Source organism: Planococcus citri, chromosome 4 (genome assembly GCF_950023065.1).
Source record: "Planococcus citri chromosome 4, ihPlaCitr1.1, whole genome shotgun sequence".
NCBI lineage: Eukaryota > Metazoa > Arthropoda > Insecta > Hemiptera > Pseudococcidae > Planococcus > Planococcus citri.
In genome coordinates, this window is record NC_088680.1 from 9,842,192 (window position 1) to 9,862,012 (window position 19,821).

Here is a 19,821-nt window from a genome sequence, read left to right on the forward strand (position 1 = left end):
TAAAAAATTATATTTGTGACGCTATGTTATGTGATTTTTTGTAAGAATTGGCAGACTGGCATATGATGTTACCTGGCAGTCACCAGGGGCCTGGAGACACCAATACGCCCCCAAGTCCATGTTCAAACCAAAAAAATAGTGTTTTCGCTTTATTTAAACATAAATTTTCGCAAGGTTTTGGCGTCGCTTCGCTCGGGCCAGTTTGCTTTTGTTTTATTTAAAAATCGACATTTTAAATGAAGTACCATATACATTATACAATATGTATGTTCAAATTCTAAAATTGAGTTGTCAAAAAAATAGACTCTTCACAAAAAACATTGTTTTTTACCTCTCAAAATGCAAATTTTTGACATTTTTGCCCTCGCTTCTCTCGAGCCTCTGTGGTTTTTTTCCATATTTAACTACTCGTAAATAAAACTTTTATAAAAATCGATTACGTACCTAGGTATTTAAATTTTAAGATAATACTCAAACCAAAAAAATCCTTTTTTGAAACTTCCATAAATTCAAAAGGGAGAATATCAATTTTTTATAAGCCCCATGCAATGCAAATTAGGTATATCAATTGGAAAAATTGTCACTTCATCTTTCATTTCACTTTGAAAACTGGTGATTTCATTCGAAAAAATTCGCATTTTTTTCTCATGGCAAATTTTTCGTCCCCTCTTCCTCCAAAAAACGCCACTGGTTTTATTCATGTCAGGTTAACTAATTTTTTCGAAATTGAATGCGAACACAAAAACAAAAAATTAGTTCATTCAGTGCATCCGCCGGAGGCCCTCAACCGACCCAGTCCATCTGCACTGTTTGCAGACATTAGATTACCCTGCTAATTTAAGTAGAAGTAAGCAGTACCTACTTATTACACATTAAGTATCATAGTGGCTATAATTAAATAACAACTTACCTCAATAAAAAATACCGCTTGAAAAAACAAAAGAGTGAAATCAAACAATAAGAATTCAGGTACTACATATCTAATTTAAACAACGCTCAAAAAGTGGACAATTTTCGAATTCAAATCACTGCCAAATACGATACGATACGAGGATGTGACTATAAGTAACGATTATTTGAAATTTGATAAAATGTTTTTCAGATAATAATCATACCAACGGCTTCTGTTCGTGTGCTATTATTACGCATCTGAAAAACGAATCAGCGATGACAGCTTATTTACTGACGTTAATTGGCATAGGTACATATGTACGAGTAGGTACCAGAATTATTTTGATTAATTTTCCTCGAATTTTGTATGGAGTGCAACAATTTCAACGTGTACGAGTAATGCGCATAATAAATGAAAAACAGTACCTACTTAATAGGAATTCCTACCTGTAATATTTATAACTTATAAATGAAATTCTAGTTAATTTCCTCATCACTCGGACACTAAAATTCCTCTACCTATAGTCCGTATAAATAGAACACTAAACCGAGTTTTAAGAAGGCTCTAGTTACCTCGTCAAAAAACACAATATTATGATCACTGAAAATTACCTACCAAGAAGTGATAAATCTAAGTACAAATATGTACATATTTGCCAAAAACGCATGAAAACGTGTCAAAAAACGGTTGAAATTATTCTTTGAAACCAAAACGCCCAAGAAAATCAACAATTAGGGTGTCTGTTAAGTGGATGTCAAAAAACTTCAGAAAACATGTGGACAAGTTGCCTATTTTTACAAAGGGGCAACCGAGCTTTGTAAAAAAAGTTGCAAAAAACGTATTTTTGACCTTGGGAATGGGCAGTACTTCGAAAAATAAGCAAATTTTGTGAATATGAATTTTTGCTTTATCTTTGAAATTGAAGGGGCCAGAAATATTTCAAAAGAGAATATTTTAAAAGAAACAAATATTTCTGATTCGTTCAATTTCAAAGTTGAGCAAACATCCTACCACCAAGGGGATACTTTGCAGTGTGCATGAATGAGAGGTGGGCGCGAGTTCGCAATAACAAATTGAAGATTGGTATCAAAGGTGGGTTTTTGCTTCGGTGAATTCATCGCCGCAAACCGCAGCTCATGAATTTTTTCAAAATCAGAATTTGCAAAACTTGAGAAAAAAATCAAGTTAACTATATACTTAGAGTTTTTTAAATTCAAATTAGATAGTTAGGTACTAATTTTCATATTTTCTGTCAGATTAATGTTTTTTGCTTTTTTCTGTTGAATTTTAAAATAAATAAATGTTGATCAGAATATTAAAAATAATTTTTTAAGTTTTTAAATCAAATTTTTTGAATTTTGAAATTCATGTTTTATTTTCTTGTAAGGACTTGTAGGAACTAGGTACCTATCATACTTTTCATCATTGAAAATCAGAATATCAACACCATTTTTTCCAAGTGACTTTTAACTCGAAATGAAGGTTTTTTATTGGATTCGGCCGACCTCCCTCCTCTTATTACCTGCACAATTTTATTAGTAAGTAGGTACTTAATTATCCACGTGTAATTAAAAGTGCGATATTTCTGAAGTCATTTATTTACAAATTACAATCATACCAGGTCCTACCAAAATATTACATTGGAAGTCCCATTACAACCATTATTGTTTTAAATTAAAACATGGAAAAGTATCATAATAAATTAGTCTGTTTCTGTAGCTTCAATGACAATTTCAATGGTGTCAGTATTACTCAATGTTGGCTCACATGAAACAGGTTCTTCTAAAATCTGTACAAATTAACAGAATTTTCAATGAATAATAAAATTCAAAATAAGAATACAATACAAGTAAATGATTAGGTAGGTATTTTAATAAATATGGCTTATTACTTCATCATCAGCACTGGATAATATTTCTTCCAAATTTTCCACAATCATTGAAAACGTGGGTCGGTCTTCCGGTAAGTAATTCCAACATTCACGCATAATGCCGTACCTGAAATAGCATTACATGAGATTTATACAATCTGTACGTTTTGAATTCATCATGCTTCGCGAATGGTTGTGGGTAGGAAGGGAGGGAGGAAGCGATTGAATTCAAAAAAAGGTGAGCATTTGAGCAACATGACATTTATCTTGCTATAGCGCTAGATTCTTTGCACCCCTATTCATATTGATAATAAGGTACAGTAAAAGGGTCTCCCAATACAAAAATTTTTCAAATTGCTAGGTATTATGTAGTTATTGTAGTTGTTTGGAATGTAAAACATACATCTTCATAGAGCAATTCGGCGGCTTCTTCATGCGATACCCATCATCTAGAGCTTGTACCAATTCCTCCATTTTGATGAATGTGGGGTAAGGTAAGCTACCCAAAGTCACAATTTCCCACAGCAATACACCAAACGACCATCTGAAAGAAATCAATGATGTAGGTAGGTATTAGCAAAAGGAAAAAAACATCAATAGGCACATTATCTCTACCTAACAGAAGAAAAAAGAATGCTGTTGGATTTTCACTGGTCATGAATTTTGAAAGCATTCAACTTACACATCAGACTGAGTTGTATACAGATTATGATGCAGTGCTTCTGGCGCCATCCATTTTACTGGGAGCCTGCCTCCTGTTTTTTTCCTGTAATAATCTTTATTCCTAATATCTCTGGCTAATCCAAAATCAGCTATCTTCAAAACCAAGTTATTTGATACTAAAATATTTCGTGCAGCAAGATCACGATGTACACACTGAAAATGATTGAAATAGGTATGTATGAACGATGATTAGGTATGGTGTACGAACAGTACCTATCTCGAGTGAAAATTAATATTGACTGAAAAGATTTGCTATACTAAAATAAATAAGTAACAGAAAATTTTGAATTCATTAAGTTAGTTTATTACTTTCATAGAAGATAAGTATTCCATCCCTTGAGCCACCTGAAGGCCAAAAGTAACCAAAGTTCTTTGAGATAGCTCGCTTGAAGCTGTTTTAAACTTTTCAGAAGGAAGTTGTTTGCGAAGAAAGCTTTGTAGGTTTCCGTGAACTGCATATTCTGTGATGATCAGCAAAGGACCTTTTTGGGTACAGCATCCGAGCAAACGTAAAATATTGGGGTGCATTCCAATTAGTTTCATGATTTCCATTTCTGATACTAAAGCAATCATATCTGCGTCGGTATGAGATTCTAAAGAGAAAATTTCAGACGATTAGTGCACACTCTAGGATTAATGATTTGATCTGGTTGAAAAAAAAACCTTTCACTCGATGGAATAAACTCATCACAAAAAAATAAAAATTCGAAAAAATTCAAAAAATAAACGAATTTTAATTTTTTGCTATGAGTGTGATTTTTATCAACTTTTTCATGAAATACGCAAGAAAGAGGTCAAAATAAGACAACAGAATGAATTTCAACTTTTTTTGTTGCTTGGAATTGAAAATTTAATTTTTTCGAATTTTGATTTTTTTGTGATGAGTTCATTTCATTGAGTGAAAGGGTTTTTTCAACTTTTTCAACGGATACGTAAAAATAGGGGTCAAATGGGTCAACTTCACCAGTCAAAACTTTTTTTCATGTTTTAAATAAGAAAATCGCATTTTTTTTCGCAAACTTTCAATTTTTTAAATCGATTTTTCGACATAATGCCATCTCAATTTTTTAATATGTTGTTCAGCATGAAAAGTTGTCCATAATATATTTTTTTCAGAATTTTTGAGAGTCGGAACGATATGAAAACTACGTTTTTAAACTTTTCAAGCTAATTTTTCGTACGAAAAAAAGTGACAACACTGATTTTTATGATACCATCAAAAAGCCTTTCAAACCCCCTACCTACTGGAAAAAATCCATTTTGGTAGGTATTACGGTTATCGAGTAATCCACTGCTGAAATGGATGATATTTCAAGTTCACTGAAAATTTTGACACCCTCTGGCAGCATTTAAAAAAGGGCTAGAGGGCTGCAATTTGCACCATTGGTCATCCCTTCGGAAGGTCATCCTACAGAAAAAATTTCAAAAAAATCGCCGACGCCCCTTACCTCTTCTTGGTCGAATTGACATGGAATGACCCATGAAACAACCCAATCATATGAAAATATGTACTGAAGCAATATCAATGCAAATAAATAGATATGAAATTCTGATACCTTTCAACATTTTAACAGCCACAGTGGTGGTGATATTCTCATCTTTGATGCCCATAGCTTCACCTAGGACAACGCTTCCGAATTCTCCCTCACCTAGCAATCTTCCCAAGACCAATTTTTCCCGCGGGAATTCCCATTTGGCATCTAGTGGTACAGAAAATTCCATCTCTGGTGAAGTTTCTACATCCGTTTTAGTAACATGCGTGTACTCGATCGTAACATTAAGCAATTTCTGAAAACGATTTCATAATTGTGAGAAATAATAATTCTACTAAAAGCTTTAATTTGCAAACTCTTCACGCAGTACATACCAATATATTTGCTAAATTTCCATCCACGTCGATTTTTTTCTCCACAACTATCTTCTTTATACATTGTCTCATCGCTATCGTATTCATGCCCATTCTGTTAATTATGTTGCTGCATTTCCCTCGACTTTTTTATGCTTTCAAAAGACTTTTTTCGATATGCGATCAATCGTTTTATCAATATGCAGAAGATTAGGACTACAATAAAAATGAAAGCACCAAAGCATACAGCATACAGTATCCAATTATACTCAAATTTTTCAGTAGCGGTGACAGTGTTATTCGCCTTGAAATAGGGCACAACTTGCTCCGCATTGTTCCGAATTTTCACAGTAACATTTCCATAAAAAGTTGAAGGATCTAGTTCGGCGGTATTTTTAGAATAATTGTACTCCAGTGCAGGTTTTTTAATATGACAACTCAGGTCACTTGAAGATGTAAATTTCAATTGTTCACAATTTTTTTCTCTTACCCTCACAATGAAATCGTCTATTCCGTAAACATTATTGATATGTCGTCCTTTAATAACAAAACTAATGTTTTCAGCGAAATCAGTTACGAAACAATGCTCAAATACTGGGTTTGGGTACAAAAAAAACTTGGACGACTTGATTAATAAAGGCTTTCCAGCATTCATACCGTTGAGTGATGCCATAAGTCTGTAGTTGAATACTTGAGGATTTTCCGTATCTTTCGAATGGCTGTCAGTTTCTGGAATAGGAGGCGATAAACAGGTAAACAAAGTTGAATTTTCTACTTCACATTCTGTACCATTGTAAGTTTGACTGTTGCTGTTTACTTGAAAAAACAATTTTTTAATCGATGTCTTGTTCAACTCCAAATTATTGTACATAGAAATTTTGAGTCCTCCGGCAGGAATGCCTTTCAGTGTAAGATTGCGATGGTTATCATCAAGATCAGTGTCAAAATACTTGTAAATGAAGTCGAATGTGCGAAAATTTTCATCAAATTTTATAGCAATTTTACTTTCCATAACATGAGATGGACCAGTAATACAAGTTATTTCATTTTGATCGTGATAAAGTACTGAACATGATACATTTCCAATGTAAACATCTACAGAACTCTTAGCTTTAAAGTTTTTACCCTTAATGATCAGTTTGTTACCTCCATAGAAAGAGCCTCTTAATGGATTAATGCTCTCAATTTTTGGATGAAAAATGACAAAATTCTTTTCGGATTTAGCTTTAATGCCATACACTCGAATTTTAATTGGACCTTCGTATTCTTCTCGTTCTGATAAATTTATATTAAGGGCACAGGAAACATTTTTTGTCGAATCTAGAGATCGACAGGCGATACATGGTATTCCAGCAACTGCAATACTATGTCGGGTATCGTTGCTCGAACAAAACAAATTATTACCTTGAATGGTAATATTGATGATATCTCCAAAGAGCCCGCGTGTCGGCTTGAATGAGGATATTGATGGAATAGGAAATGAAATCTTAATCTTGGTCAGTTTTCGTTCAGTCATAGTGTACAAATGGTCCGTTTTCGAGTCAAAATGTAAGTCTGGGTTTATTGCAAATCCTTCATCAATGGCAATATCCTTCCATTCATATACATTGGATTTGTTTTCCACCACCATTTGCTTTAAATGACCAGTATTTGTACCCAAAAATACAGCAGTAAAATCGTGTGGAAATGATTGTGCGCGGACAGCCGTCACAAGCGTATCAAATGTTATGGAAGCATGTGTCTTTACTGGAGAGCTACCTTCGAGAGGAATATTTATGTTTGCTTTCAAAGGATCGAAATCAATGGACACGTTGTTTTTCTTACATTTTTGATCTGGTGAGATTATAAATTCTAGTCCTCGGTCCCCTATTCCATTGAAGCAACGTTGCATATTTTTAAGGAACTGCTCGTTTATTTCTTTCAACGAATATATGCACATTGCACTTTCATTACTTGGTTTGCTCGATTCGTAACCCACAGTTTGCTTTTCGCTTTGAGCAAAAATCGCAAACAATACATCGTCTTTTGGAGTAATACCTAGCTGATGTGCCAATTCAGAACTTGGCCCTCCGACGAATGCAGCTTGGGCTAAGTTATATTTTCTTTCTTTTTCATCAAAACATTCAATTGGAATCTCTATGTAGGAACGCTCGTATGGAATTTTTTGAGAGGCTCTAATTAATTTTGTTATGTACATCGAAGGCTGTGTAGAATTCATTTGAGTGGTCAAAAAATAAATAAAATCTCCAGAACTGAAACCATAAATGTAGTTAATAATATATTTTCCTTCATAGACTTCGTTAAGAGTGATACTGTCTGTGGAAGGAAGAGATCTAGGATCATTTAGTAATATTGTAGAAATAGCTGGAACCGTTGATTGACTCCTCATAATAGTGACCCCAACGTACAAGAAGGTTCGTTTGTGCCCTCGTGTTTCTGATTCTGGATCTGAGACAGTGAATGCAACAGTTGAAGCATTCTCATCTCGAGATACCATACGTTCAATCACAGTATTGGTTTCTGTTAATCGATTTTCAACCTTGTATTTGTATATTTTGCATAAACCGTAACAAGTGCTCCAGCACGATATTAATTGAGAATGAAGATAATCCAGAACAAGAATTTTATTGTAATTACCGGTTTGTTTTTTCACTCCATTTGATTCATTTTCGGAATCATTGCATTCCAGAGAAGAGTTATCCAGCCTCCAACTAGCAATTAGTTCTAAATCAGAGCTTAACTGGTAGAGGAGATCTACTGCTCCAATAAACACAAATCCTCGATCTTTATCCACCACCAAATGATTAAACTTTGTTGTGTTCCCTTTTTCCAAAAATATTTTTGTGCCTTTGTCGCCTTCGGTTTTGCGAATATACTACATTTTTTTGCAGTAAACACAACGTGAGAACCAACCAGCTGGCATAAGACGTATCATAAAAATGGTTCATGCAAAGAAGGATATGCGAATTTGCCATTGGTACAATTCCACTACAAAACCTAAAACTTCTGCCAGTTCGTCCAGAAAAACCTGAAATGAATAATAGCAGCAGTTTGGTAAGACGAAAATGATTTTAGGGAAAGATGCCCTAATGTCGACCAGGTGCCTAAATCCGACCAGACCACCAGCATATCTCGTCCAATAATGTCTCAACCATCCGGGAAAACATTTTTCCTAATGTATTTTTCACAGACAAAACGATTAAGACCAAAATTACAATCCCAAAGCCAAAACTCGCGAAGGTATTGATAAAAAACAAAATTCAAAAAGTCAAAATGAACTTTTCTGGCAACTTTAATCGCCGGTTGCTCAAATGTGTGATTTTTTATAAAAAATGTTCAATTATTTTTTAAAGTTCATAGTTTGATGAATAAAAGCTGATAATTATTTTTTGGATAAATTACAGGCAAGTTCGATAAGTTTTCCATCAAATTTATTTTTATAGGGTGTCCAACCACCAATGTTTTGGTTATATACTTAAAATTTTATTTCCTGGATTTTTGAAAAAAAAAAAAAAAAAACGCCGAAACGAAAGAAATGGTGTACTGATGCAATGAACAAAGCTGTAAAAGCTGTAAGAAAAAGAGAATGTGGATACATAATTACATATCTAAAGGCGTCTAATGTCTAAACAATTTCCTAGTGTTTCAAATGGGACATGAGATTTGTGATGCGGCGTCAGAAAAACGTAAAAAGAAATTGAATATTTGTTCCCTTTTGCATAAATAATTAATTAAATTAATTGACTTTCTATTTGTGTCATTTTAATAAATAAATAACGATGTTGACATATGTATTATTTACCTTCTTTTTTTCAATTTTTTTTGAGGTGTTCGGAATTGGGACACCATTTTTACAATTTTCAATTTTCGCTTTTTTTTGGAAAAAACATTATAAAAAATTAGTGGGGCGGGGGTTTAGGTTAACTGACTCTATGAAATTAAACTAGAGGAATGTGCAATTATTTAAGCCATTGTGAGCCCAGCTACGTCGATTACAGTACTTATAATTCCAAAAATAAACTAGGTGGTCGACATTAGAGCACCTTACCCTTATAGGTACTCGTTAGGGTGGTCCTTATTTTCCAACAAAAAGAAAAAAAATCAATGTTTTTTTCGGGGGGGGGGGACTGTAGTAATGTTCATTTAGATGAAATAACGAAATCCTTCAAGTATCCATTGAAAAAAATAATTTTAACCGATCCCTCAAAGCGATTGAAGTTGCAGGAAATGGTGAGCGCGTCGATGTGTCTGATTTGTTCCACGATTCCACCGTGGCCATGTAGACATCGACGCACTCACCTTATCGTGCAACTTCAATCGCTTTAAGGGACGGGTTGAAATTATTTTTTCGTCTTGAAACTTTTAGGGTATTCTTATTTCATCTAAATGAACATTTTAAGGAGGGGTCCCCCGATAAGAAAGTCGAATTTGAAAAATAAAGACCACCCTACTCGTATCCCAAAATTTCAGCGTTCTAGGTCGACATTTTGATTTTTTTTTCTAATTTAGAGCTCAATTTTAGTGTTTAAAAAAATTCACCAAAAATCGGGAAATTCTCTCAAGTGTCCAAAATCTTGGCTCAAGCTTTGTCTGGTTCAAAAATTTTTATGCCAATACGGTGTTAGAAAAGAAAATTCTGCAATTTTGGCTGATCTGTCAATCAAAATGATCGCCATTTTGTTAGTAAGGAATTTTTTTGGTGGCAAATTCACTCATATTTCTTAGGTTGTCTACTTTAAGAAAAAATGCATTCTAGATGACCCGGGCAAGGGATTGCTAATACGTCTATTTTAATCATACTTATATGCCGGACTGTAAATCATCAACTGAAAAATTCCGTTTGTGACATTTTGTGCTGCTTTGTAGGCATTAGATTACCGTGATAACGAAGCAGTAATTAAGTATCAATAATTAAATATGCAAACAACTTACCTCAATAAAAAATACAGATTGAAAAAACGAAAGAGTGAAATTAGACAATGAAAATGCAGGTATCTACTCGTATTTATGAAACATCGCAAAGTTGATCATTTTTAAATTCAAATCACTACCATATGTGGTGTTCCGGTGAAAACATAGGACAGTTGTGATAAAGACATGTACCTAGGTACCTAAATAATTATTTGTAGGTAATTTGATAAAATGTGATTCAGATAATAATCATACCTATATTAGCTACGGTATCAATATGCTATTGGTCATGCTTCTATTTGTGTTCTAGGTACCTACTATTACATATCCGAAAAAAAAACAACAATGATAACAGCTTATTTTTACTGGCATTAAATTGGTACCCACATGGCACATACCATAAGCACCAGAATTATTTTGAGCAATTTTCCCAGAATTTCATGTGGAGTGCAACAGTTTCTATGTGTTATTCGAATAATACATAAATGAAAAAAGTAGGATTTCCAACCTGTTATATTTCCCGTAAAGAATAAAATGCTGGTTAATTTCCTCTTCACTCGGTAGGTATTTTGGTAGGACAAATTAATTGCAATAATCTGCAGCTCGCTACAGCATAAACTCCACCCTGCAAGGATGTCAGAATTCATTTTAGAAGACTCAGAAATTGACTTGCTCAATCAAATGCAGTTAAAACATAACTATGCAGACTAGCATTGAAAATGGACATCATATTATTTAAAATCAGCGAACCGAAAATTGGTTTAAAACCGTCACCTCCTGCATCCAAATTTGCTACTCGAGTCACTTTCCTCTTTTTCCTTCTCTTGGGAACTGGGGTTAGGATTCATTCTCAAGGTTGAAATCTTTTGTCAAGGTGAGAAATGTGATTTTATAGGCATCAAATTTGACTAAATGATTAAAGAAGTGGTTGCTGGGGGCTTTTTTGGGGTCGACGAATTCATTGCAACCTTCTGTAGCGCGTCAAAATTTGATCTTCTCTCTGCAATGTGGTCAGATTTCATTTTAGAAAAGCTCAGAGATTGGCTTGCGCAATGAAACGTTTTCAAAACACAATTTAGACAGGCTGATGATGGAAATGGTAATTTTTATAAGTAGTTTGTATTTAGATTTTTTTTTTAGATTTCAACATAGCTAAAATAAAATAAATTTCCTAATCAGATTTTCAAAATTTTCAAAATCATTTTTTGATGCCAAATTTTTTGAATTTTGAAATTCGTGTTCTATTTTCTTATATAGATTTGTTTCATCCTTTCCATTACTAGAAGTTTAAAAATCAACACCTACCTACCTACCTACCCAAAAAATGTGCCTCAAAATTTAAAATTCATTGGCTTAGGAGCTTCCAAACGTATGGTACCTACTTAAGTACTTAAAAAAAATACAATATCACAACAGGTAGGTAAATATTTATTGTAACTTTTAACGCCAATAACTTTAAGAATTATTTTGGTGTAATAATAAGTGGTCACCTTCCAAAGCTTCATTACCAGTTTCACTGCAGTCACTGTCAATACTACTTGACTCGTATGAATCAGATTCCTCCAAAATCTATACAAACCAATAAAATTCTTGATTACACAGGTAAAAAATTTTGAAACCCCACGGACAAGCCAATTAGACATGTTGTTGAATGATGCATAATGTACACATTATATTACTTCATCATCGCCGGTACTTTGCAATATTTCCTCCAAATTTTCAACAATCGCCGAAAATGATGGTCTATCTTTAGGTACGTAATTCCAACATTGACGCATAATGCTGTACCTATAGTCACATAATTGATTAGGTAGATAAAGTAGATATAGTCGTATATTAATGCTGAAATGCTCCCTCCAGGAAAATTCAACTTTCAAGAAATTATTGATCAGTAATAAGGCTCAATTCGTGAAAAGGACTTAGTTATTATGGTGCCTACTTCAAATTTAAAGAAAATGTTTGGAACTTACATTTCCATAGAACATTTCGGAGGCTTCTCCATGCGATATCCAGAATGCAAGTCTCGCAACAATTTCTTCATGTCGGTGAATGTGGGATAAGGTGAGCCACCCAAAGTCATAATTTCCCATAACAGTATGCCATAAGACCATCTGAAAAAAGTGAATAAATATGTACTTACATTGAGCTAAAGTGCACTTTGTAATTTTTGATAAATTTTTAAAAACCAAATCGATCTAGAAATCTGAAGTTTGGTACGTACGTTGCTTTGGCAATTTCATTGGTTAAAGTTTTATGGAAATTTCAACCCTCAAAAATTTGCTGGAAACTCCAAAACTGCTTCGAATGATTTGATTTGAAGCCGTTTAGGTACATACAATAAATTTGGAACGTCCAAAATAGGGGAGGTAAATTATTGACACTTAGGTACCTAACTTATAAATTAGAAAATTTCAGTTTCCTATAGAATTTTGATTTTTCCCATTTTCGAACCCAAAATTTTCAAAAAATTAACCAAAAATCGAAAATTGCACCCGAGCTTTTGAAATTATGGCTAGTGATTTGTTTAGAGTTTGGTTTTGTCCCCTTCAAAAGTTGTTCGATTGGGATACTTTATTGCAAGATGACCTTGTCACACCAACATTGGTTTATGGTAACAACATGACATTCTACTTACACATCGGATTGAACTGTATATAGCTTATGGAGCAATGCCTCTGGTGCCATCCATTTTACTGGCAGTTTACCACCTGATTTTTTTCTGTAGTAGTCTTTGTTCTTAATATCTCTGGCTAAACCAAAGTCAGCTATTTTCAAAATCTGGTTATCCGATACTAAAATATTTCTCGCGGCAAGATCTCGATGCACACACTGAAAATTATTATCGTTGAGAATCACTTTTCTTACCTTTCTTGCATTTTATATGCACCTAACTACATTTTCGTTATTCTTAAAAAAAAGGTTATTTATTACCCTATTCATTATGTAAGTATTAAGTAATACCTACTTTCATAGAAGACAAGTATTCCATCCCTCGAGCAACTTGAAGACCAAATGTAACCAATGTCCTTTGAGATAGCTCGCTTGGTGCTGTTTCAAAATTTTCAGAAGCAAGGTGCTTGTGAAGAAAGCTTAGTAGGTTCCCATGAACTGCATATTCTGTGATGATCAGTAAAGGGCCATTTTGAGTGCAGCATCCGAGCAAACGTAAAACATTGGAGTGCATTCCAATTAGTTTCATGATTTCCATTTCTGATACTAAATCAATCATATCTGCATCGGAATGTTTCACTAAAAGAGTAAATTTCGACGTATTAGTAGATATAGTACACTCATGGTTTAATGATTGAATCTGATCAGGTCTGAATGAATCTGGTGTGAATAAAATGTGGGGACTAAACTGATTGTCTTTTTAAAGGGATGTTAATCGAAAATTTTCTGATTTATACGAGAAAAAGGTTGAAAAAATTCATGATTCAAAGTGGTAGGAGAATCAACAATCGACCAAATACGATTTTTTTTAAAATGCAAACACTAGTGCAATTTATTGACAAAAATATCATTTTCAATTTTTTCTTGAGGGGTGTTTATAATTAAATACTAGATTTTTACACTCTACGTCAGAAGGTTTATATTGAATTAATTTGTTGGGTTGTGTATTTTAATTAGAGTAATACATTTTTCTATTTCGGAGGGGTTGTCAGGAATGAAGAGAGAGTTTTAATTTAATCTACATACGAGTACCTATTTGAAGAGATAAACGATCTTGATGTAAATTTTGCTGTAAAAATGGATTTTGTAAAGATCAGATCTGAGCTGATAATCAAATTTTCTGCACCTGAGTTCGGCGGTTTCACATGGATCAAACCTATCATATAATAATATTGAAGCAATACCAATGCAAATAGATAGGTATGAAATTCTGATACCTTTCAACATTTTAACAGCCACAGTCGTGGTGATATTCTCATCTATGATGCCCGAAGCTTCACTTTGAACAACTCTTCCGAATTCTCCCTCACCTAGAAATCTTCCTAAAACCAATTTTTCTCGTGGAAATTCCCATTTGGTATCTAGTGGTAGATAAAATTCCATCTCTGGTGAAGTTTCTACATTCGTTTCAGTAACGGGCGTATACGCGATCGTAATATTTGGCAATTTCTGAAAACGACTCCATAATTGTGAGAAATAATTCTACTAAAGGCTTTAATTTGCGAACTTTTCATACAGTACATACCAATATGTTTGCTAAACTTCCATCAACGTCGATTTTTTTCTCCACAACTATCTGCTTTATACATTGTCTCATCGCTATCGCATCCATGCCCATCTTGTTAATTTGTTGCTGCATTTCCCTCGATATTTTCAAGCTTTTAAAGGACCTCTTTCGATATCCAATCAATAGTTTTATCAGTACGAAGATGATTACAACGAAAATGATAGCACCGAAGCATACAGTATAGATTATCCAATTATTGTACTCAGATTCTTTGGTAGTGGTTACCGGGGTACCCGCCTCAAGATAGGGTACAACTTGCTCCGCATTGTTCCCAATTTGCACAGTAACATTTACATAAGCAGTTGAAAAATCAAGTTCTGTGGTATTTTTGGAATAATCGTACTTCAGTGCAGATTTTTGTACCTGACAAGTCAGGTCACTTTGAGATAATATAAATACTGTGCAATTTTTATCTCCTACCCGCACAATGAAATCATCAACTCGACAAGCATTATCGATATTTCGTCCTTTAATAACAAAACGAATGTTTTCATCAAGCTCAGTGACGGAATAATGCTCAAAAACTGGGTTTGGGTATACAAAAAACTTGGACGACTTGATTGATAAAGGGTTTCCAGCATTTGTCCTGTTGAGTGATACCATAAGTGTGTACTTGAATACTTGAGGATTTTCTGTATCTAGCGAATAACTGTCAATATCTGGCATATGAGGTGATAAACAGGTAAACGTAGTTGAATTTTCTACTCCACATTTTGTACCATTGTAAGTTTGACTGTTGTTATTCACTTGAAAAAACAATTTTCCTATTGATGCTTTGTTCAACCCCGGATTGTGCATGAAAATTGTGATTCCTCCAGCAGGAATGCCTTTCAGTGTAAGATTGTGACCTTTTCCATCAAGATCAGTGTCAAAATATTTGTATGTGTAGTTAAAAATGCGGAAATTTTCATTAAATTTTATAGCTATGTTATTTGTCAGAATAGGAGATGGACCAGTGATACAAGTTATTTCATTTTGATCGTGATGAAATACTAAACATGATACATTTCCAATGTAAACATCTAAAGAACTTTTAGCTATAAAGTTTTTACCATTAATGATCAGTTTGTTACCACCATATAAAGAGCCTTCTGTTGGAAAAATTCTCTCAATTTTTGGATCAAGAATCACAAACTTTTGTTTGGATTTAGCTTTAATGCCATCTCCTTGAATTTCAACTGGACCTTCGTATACTTCAAGTTCTGCTGAATTCATACTACGAGTATTAATGGTGCAAACGATTTCTGCAGAACGCAGAGGTCGACAAACGGCACAAGGTATTCCAGCAACTGCAATACTATGTTGGATATTGTTGCTTGAACAAGCCAAGTTATTACCTATAATCGTAACATTGATGATTTCCCCTAATAGTCCTACTGTAGGTTGGAATGAGGATATTGATGGGAAATGAAATGAAATCTTAATTTTGGTCAGCTTCTGCTCAGTCATAATGTACAAGTGATCCGTTTCCGAGTCAAAATGTAGGTCTGAGTTAATTGCAAATCCTTCATCAATAGCAATATCCTTGTATTTGTATGTATTGAATTTGTTTTCCACCACTATTTGGTTCAAATGGCCGGTATTTGTACCCACAAAGACACCAGTGAAATTATTTGGATATGATTGTGCACGGACAGCTGTAACAAGCGTATCAAATGTAATGGAAGCATTTGTTTTTACTGGGGAGTTTCCTTCGAGAGGCATATTTTCTGCCGGTGCTCTGCAGAATTTGGAACCCATGGACTCAATGGACTGGTTCATATTTTCACATTTTAGATCTGGTGGGTTCATGAATTCCAGTCCGCGATATCCCGTTCCATTGAAGCAACGTTGGATATTTTCAGTGAACTTCTCATTTATTTCTTTCAGCGAATATATGCACATTGCACTTCTATTACTTGGTTTACTTGATTCAAATCCCACAGTTTGCTTTTCACTTTGAGCAAAAATCCCAAACAAGACATCGTCTTCTAGAGTAATACCTAGCGAATTTGCCAATTCGGAACCTGGTTTTCCAACGAATGCAGCTTGGGCTAAGTTATATTTTGTTTGGTTTTCATCATAGCATTCAATCGGAATCTCCGTGTAGTAATAGTAATTCAAGAATTCAATATCTTGACAGTTCCTAATTAATTTTGATGTGTATATCGAGGGCTGTGTAGAATTCATTCGAGTGGTCAAGAAATAAAAAAAATCTGTCGAAGCAAAACCGTATATGTAGGTAATGATATACTTTCCTTGATAGGCATCTTTAAGAGTGATACTATCAGCGAAATAAAGAGATTCAGGGTAGGAGTCTAGTTCTAATGTAGACATAGCATGAACATTTGATTGATTCGTTGTAATAGTGGCTCCAATGTACAATACCATTCTTGTTGCTCCCTGTTCATGATTTGAGACAGTGAATGTTGAAGCATTCTCGTCTCGAGATACTATCGGCATAATCTGAGTTTTTAGTTCTCTTAATGGATTTTCAACCTTGTATATTTTGCATAAACCATAACAAGTGCTCCAGCAGGACATTAATAGAGAATTAATATAATCCATAACAAGAATTTTATTGTAATCGCCAATTGATTTTTTCACTCCATTCGATGCATCTTCGAAATCATCGCATTCCAGAGGAAAGTCACTCAATTCCAGAGAAGAATTATTCAGCCTCCAACTAGCAACTAATTCTAAATCAGAGCTTAACTGGTAGAGAAGATCTACTGCTCCAATAAACACAAATCCTCGAACTTTATCCACCACTAAATGGTTGAACTTTGTAGGGTCCCATTTCTCCAAAAATATTTTTGTGACTTTGTCATCTTCGGTTTGCGAATGTACCGCATTTTTTTGAAGTAAACACAATATGAGAACTAACCAGTTGGCATAAAACGCACCATAAAAATAGCTGATGTGATGAAGGATCCGCGAATTTGCCATGGGTACCTACAGTCCACTACAGCATATACAATCTCAGTCAGTTCGTCCAGAAAAATCTGAAATGAATAAACATATTTACTTAAAATGTTCATTTAGATGAAATAAGAATACACTAATAGTTTCAAGACGAAAAAATAATTTGAACCTGTCCCTTAAAGCGATTGAAGTCGCACGATATGGTGAGCGCGTCGATGTGTCCATGCCCACGACAACATCGTGGAACAAATCCGACGCAACGCGGGGACTAATTTGTCAGTCTCTAATACCTACTCATGAATATCAGGCACCTTTTTTTTTTTATCAGTCCAAGCTCGTAAAATTAAAAGGCAGCCTTCAACATTTTAATAAATTGATCAACATAGGCAAAAAATATTGATAGTTATGGAATTTGATGCTTCTTATTCGAATAAGGAAGCGCTCATCGTTTTTTTGGTAGGGGACGGATTTTTTTTTCTGTAATTTTGCACAACCTGCGACAAAATTCAATGTGTAATATGTAGTCGATACTAACTACGCCCATTTTGTGTTCATCTCAATCATTCTCCCTTGGCCCCCATGACACTCGTAGGATAAAGACAGGAGAGATAAGTATGAATCCTTATCTTATATAGGTAGATATTTTTCTATTGTCACTGAATATTCAAAAATGAAGAAAAAAAGACGACAGCCTTTTCCTTTACGCATTAAAGGACTTGTCTATGTACGACAGCAACAGTGGCTAGTTGGTAGCTCAATTTATTCTAATGCACAATGCTGTGAAAAATGTATCAATGTTTCCCGATCGCGTCGAACTGCATCCCACGATATGGCCGTGGGTGAGAACACATCGACGCGCTCTGGCGCTCACCATTTCGTGTATTCAGTCGCTTTGAGGGACGGGTTAGTTTTTTTTTTTTGAATTGAAACTTTAAGGACTTCATTAGTTTATAATACACTTAAATGAACATTTCTACAGGGTTCTCCGAAAAAACATTGATTTTTTTCTTTTTGGTAGAAAATAAGGAGGAAGGACCACCCTAATAGGCACCTACCTACTATCTACTAGTACCTAACTGACAATGAGTCCACTGAAATGTGAGTACTTATACTCGTAGTTTGGTAGTTGTGAATCTGTTTTGCACTTTGATCTCAAAAATGTGATAGTGGTTTCGGGACCGAGAACTTATCGTCTCCTGAGGGAATATTGCAAAAATTGTACATATCTTTCAAGTATATACCACTCTTTTGCGACTGTGAAAGGATAGAGCAACTTGGTGACCTTAACGAAGTGGTGGGTTTTCACAGCAAAAATTGTTTGAATTTCAAATTTTTCTTTTTTCATTAAAATCTTCAAAAATTGGCTAAAAAAAAAGGAAAAGCGACTAATTTTGTTTTTAAATGGGAAAACATAGAGCAGGTAGGTAAGTAAGTGGGTAGGTAGGTAGATACCAATTTAAATTGAACAGAAGCAGAACTTATTAATTCTTTTGAGATCAAGTTCTTGTTAGAAAGCAAAACCTGCGATTTCGGCTGGGGCCGCCATTTTGTCAGTAAGACCAATTTTTTTTTGGAAAATTTACTTTAAAATATTACTTAGGATGTCCGATTTGAAAAAAGTGGATGTGCTGATATGCCCATCATCATATGCCAGACTATGTACTTGAGTAAATTACAATATAAAGTCATAAAATCACTAAGTATAAAAATCCAAATATCAACTGAAAAATTCAGTTTGTGAAATTTTGATTACCCTGATAATTACGCAGTAGGAAACACATTAAGTAAGTACCTATCAACAATTATGAAGCAAATATACAAACAACTTACCCCAACAAATATACTGATTGGAAAAAAAGAGTGAAATTAAACAATAAGAATGCAGGTAACTTAGTATAATTTAAACAAAGCTTAAAAAGTTGAAAATTTTTGAATTTAAATCACAACCATACGTGAAGTTGTAATGAAAACATACGACGATTGCGATTAGATGAAGACATGTAGGTGTATTTAAATAGTTATTTGAAATTTCGATAAAATTTTTTTCAGATAATAATCACACCAACGTGGGCTACGTTATCACTTATCAACATGGCGTTGGTGATGCTTCTGTTTGTGTGCAGCTATTATCTGAAAAAATCAGCGATGACAGCTTATTTACTGACGTTAAATTGGTATGAGCACCAGAATTATCCGTTATTTTCCCAGAATTTCGTATGGAGTCGAACAATTTCTACGTGTAATGCGACTGATAAATAAAAAAAAAGGTAGAAATGCAAACATGTCATATTTATCGAAAAGATTAAAATTATGTTCAACACATCCTCCTCTCTTGGACACTAAAATTCTGCGAATAGTCCGACTATCCAGATGAAAAAGTTGAATTAAGCTCCCTGTAGTACAATTCGTAATTTTGAACCCTTTTTTTAGAGCCACCC

General features: G+C 34.2%; 3 protein-coding genes across 3 annotated transcripts; all 3 read right to left on the bottom strand.

The window, feature by feature from the left end:
- Positions 1-2,547: 2,547 nt before the first annotated feature.
- Positions 2,548-5,288, bottom strand: LOC135844896 (fibroblast growth factor receptor 3-like). The gene is made up of 6 exons (XM_065363282.1): positions 5,042-5,288; positions 3,795-4,078; positions 3,445-3,638; positions 3,166-3,306; positions 2,784-2,889; positions 2,548-2,681 (listed from the first exon to the last, which is right to left on the bottom strand). Exons 1-6 carry the CDS (start codon positions 5,205-5,207, stop codon positions 2,595-2,597), a joined length of 978 nt encoding a protein of 325 aa, XP_065219354.1. The 5' UTR covers positions 5,208-5,288; the 3' UTR covers positions 2,548-2,594.
- A 253-nt stretch (positions 5,289-5,541) lies between these two features.
- On the bottom strand, positions 5,542-7,828 carry LOC135843612 (plexin-A2-like). The gene is made up of 2 exons (XM_065361554.1): positions 5,822-7,828; positions 5,542-5,547 (listed from the first exon to the last, which is right to left on the bottom strand). The coding sequence occupies exons 1-2, from the start codon at positions 7,826-7,828 to the stop codon at positions 5,542-5,544; spliced, it is 2,013 nt and encodes a 670-aa protein (XP_065217626.1).
- Positions 7,829-11,654: 3,826 nt separating this feature from the next.
- LOC135844804 (hepatocyte growth factor receptor-like) lies at positions 11,655-16,871 on the bottom strand. The gene is made up of 7 exons (XM_065363160.1): positions 14,438-16,871; positions 14,130-14,361; positions 13,208-13,491; positions 12,878-13,071; positions 12,213-12,353; positions 11,922-12,030; positions 11,655-11,811 (listed from the first exon to the last, which is right to left on the bottom strand). The coding sequence occupies exons 1-7, from the start codon at positions 16,847-16,849 to the stop codon at positions 11,698-11,700; spliced, it is 3,486 nt and encodes a 1,161-aa protein (XP_065219232.1). The 5' UTR covers positions 16,850-16,871; the 3' UTR covers positions 11,655-11,697.
- Positions 16,872-19,821: the final 2,950 nt, after the last annotated feature.

What these genes read in the sequence shown, in the direction of transcription:
- LOC135844896 (XM_065363282.1), bottom strand. Translation starts at nt 5,207, where the DNA reads ATGGAATTTTCTGTACCACTAGATGCCAAATGGGAATTCCCGCGGGAA. An exon ending in GGCTGTTAAAATGTTGAAAG is followed by an intron (nt 4,079 to 5,041) that starts GTATCAGAATTT and finishes TTTTCTCTTTAG; the next exon opens with AATCTCATACCGACGCAGAT. An exon ending in TATCCAGTGCTGATGATGAA is followed by an intron (nt 2,682 to 2,783) that starts GTAATAAGCCAT and finishes TAATTTGTACAG; the next exon opens with ATTTTAGAAGAACCTGTTTC.
- LOC135843612 (XM_065361554.1), bottom strand. Translation starts at nt 7,828, where the DNA reads ATGGTATCTCGAGATGAGAATGCTTCAACTGTTGCATTCACTGTCTCA.
- LOC135844804 (XM_065363160.1), bottom strand. Translation starts at nt 16,849, where the DNA reads ATGGTATTGTACATTGGAGCCACTATTACAACGAATCAATCAAATGTT. An exon ending in CCGAAATGTTCTATGGAAAT is followed by an intron (nt 12,031 to 12,212) that starts GTAAGTTCCAAA and finishes ATGTGACTATAG; the next exon opens with GTACAGCATTATGCGTCAAT. An exon ending in AAAGTACCGGCGATGATGAA is followed by an intron (nt 11,812 to 11,921) that starts GTAATATAATGT and finishes TGGTTTGTATAG; the next exon opens with ATTTTGGAGGAATCTGATTC.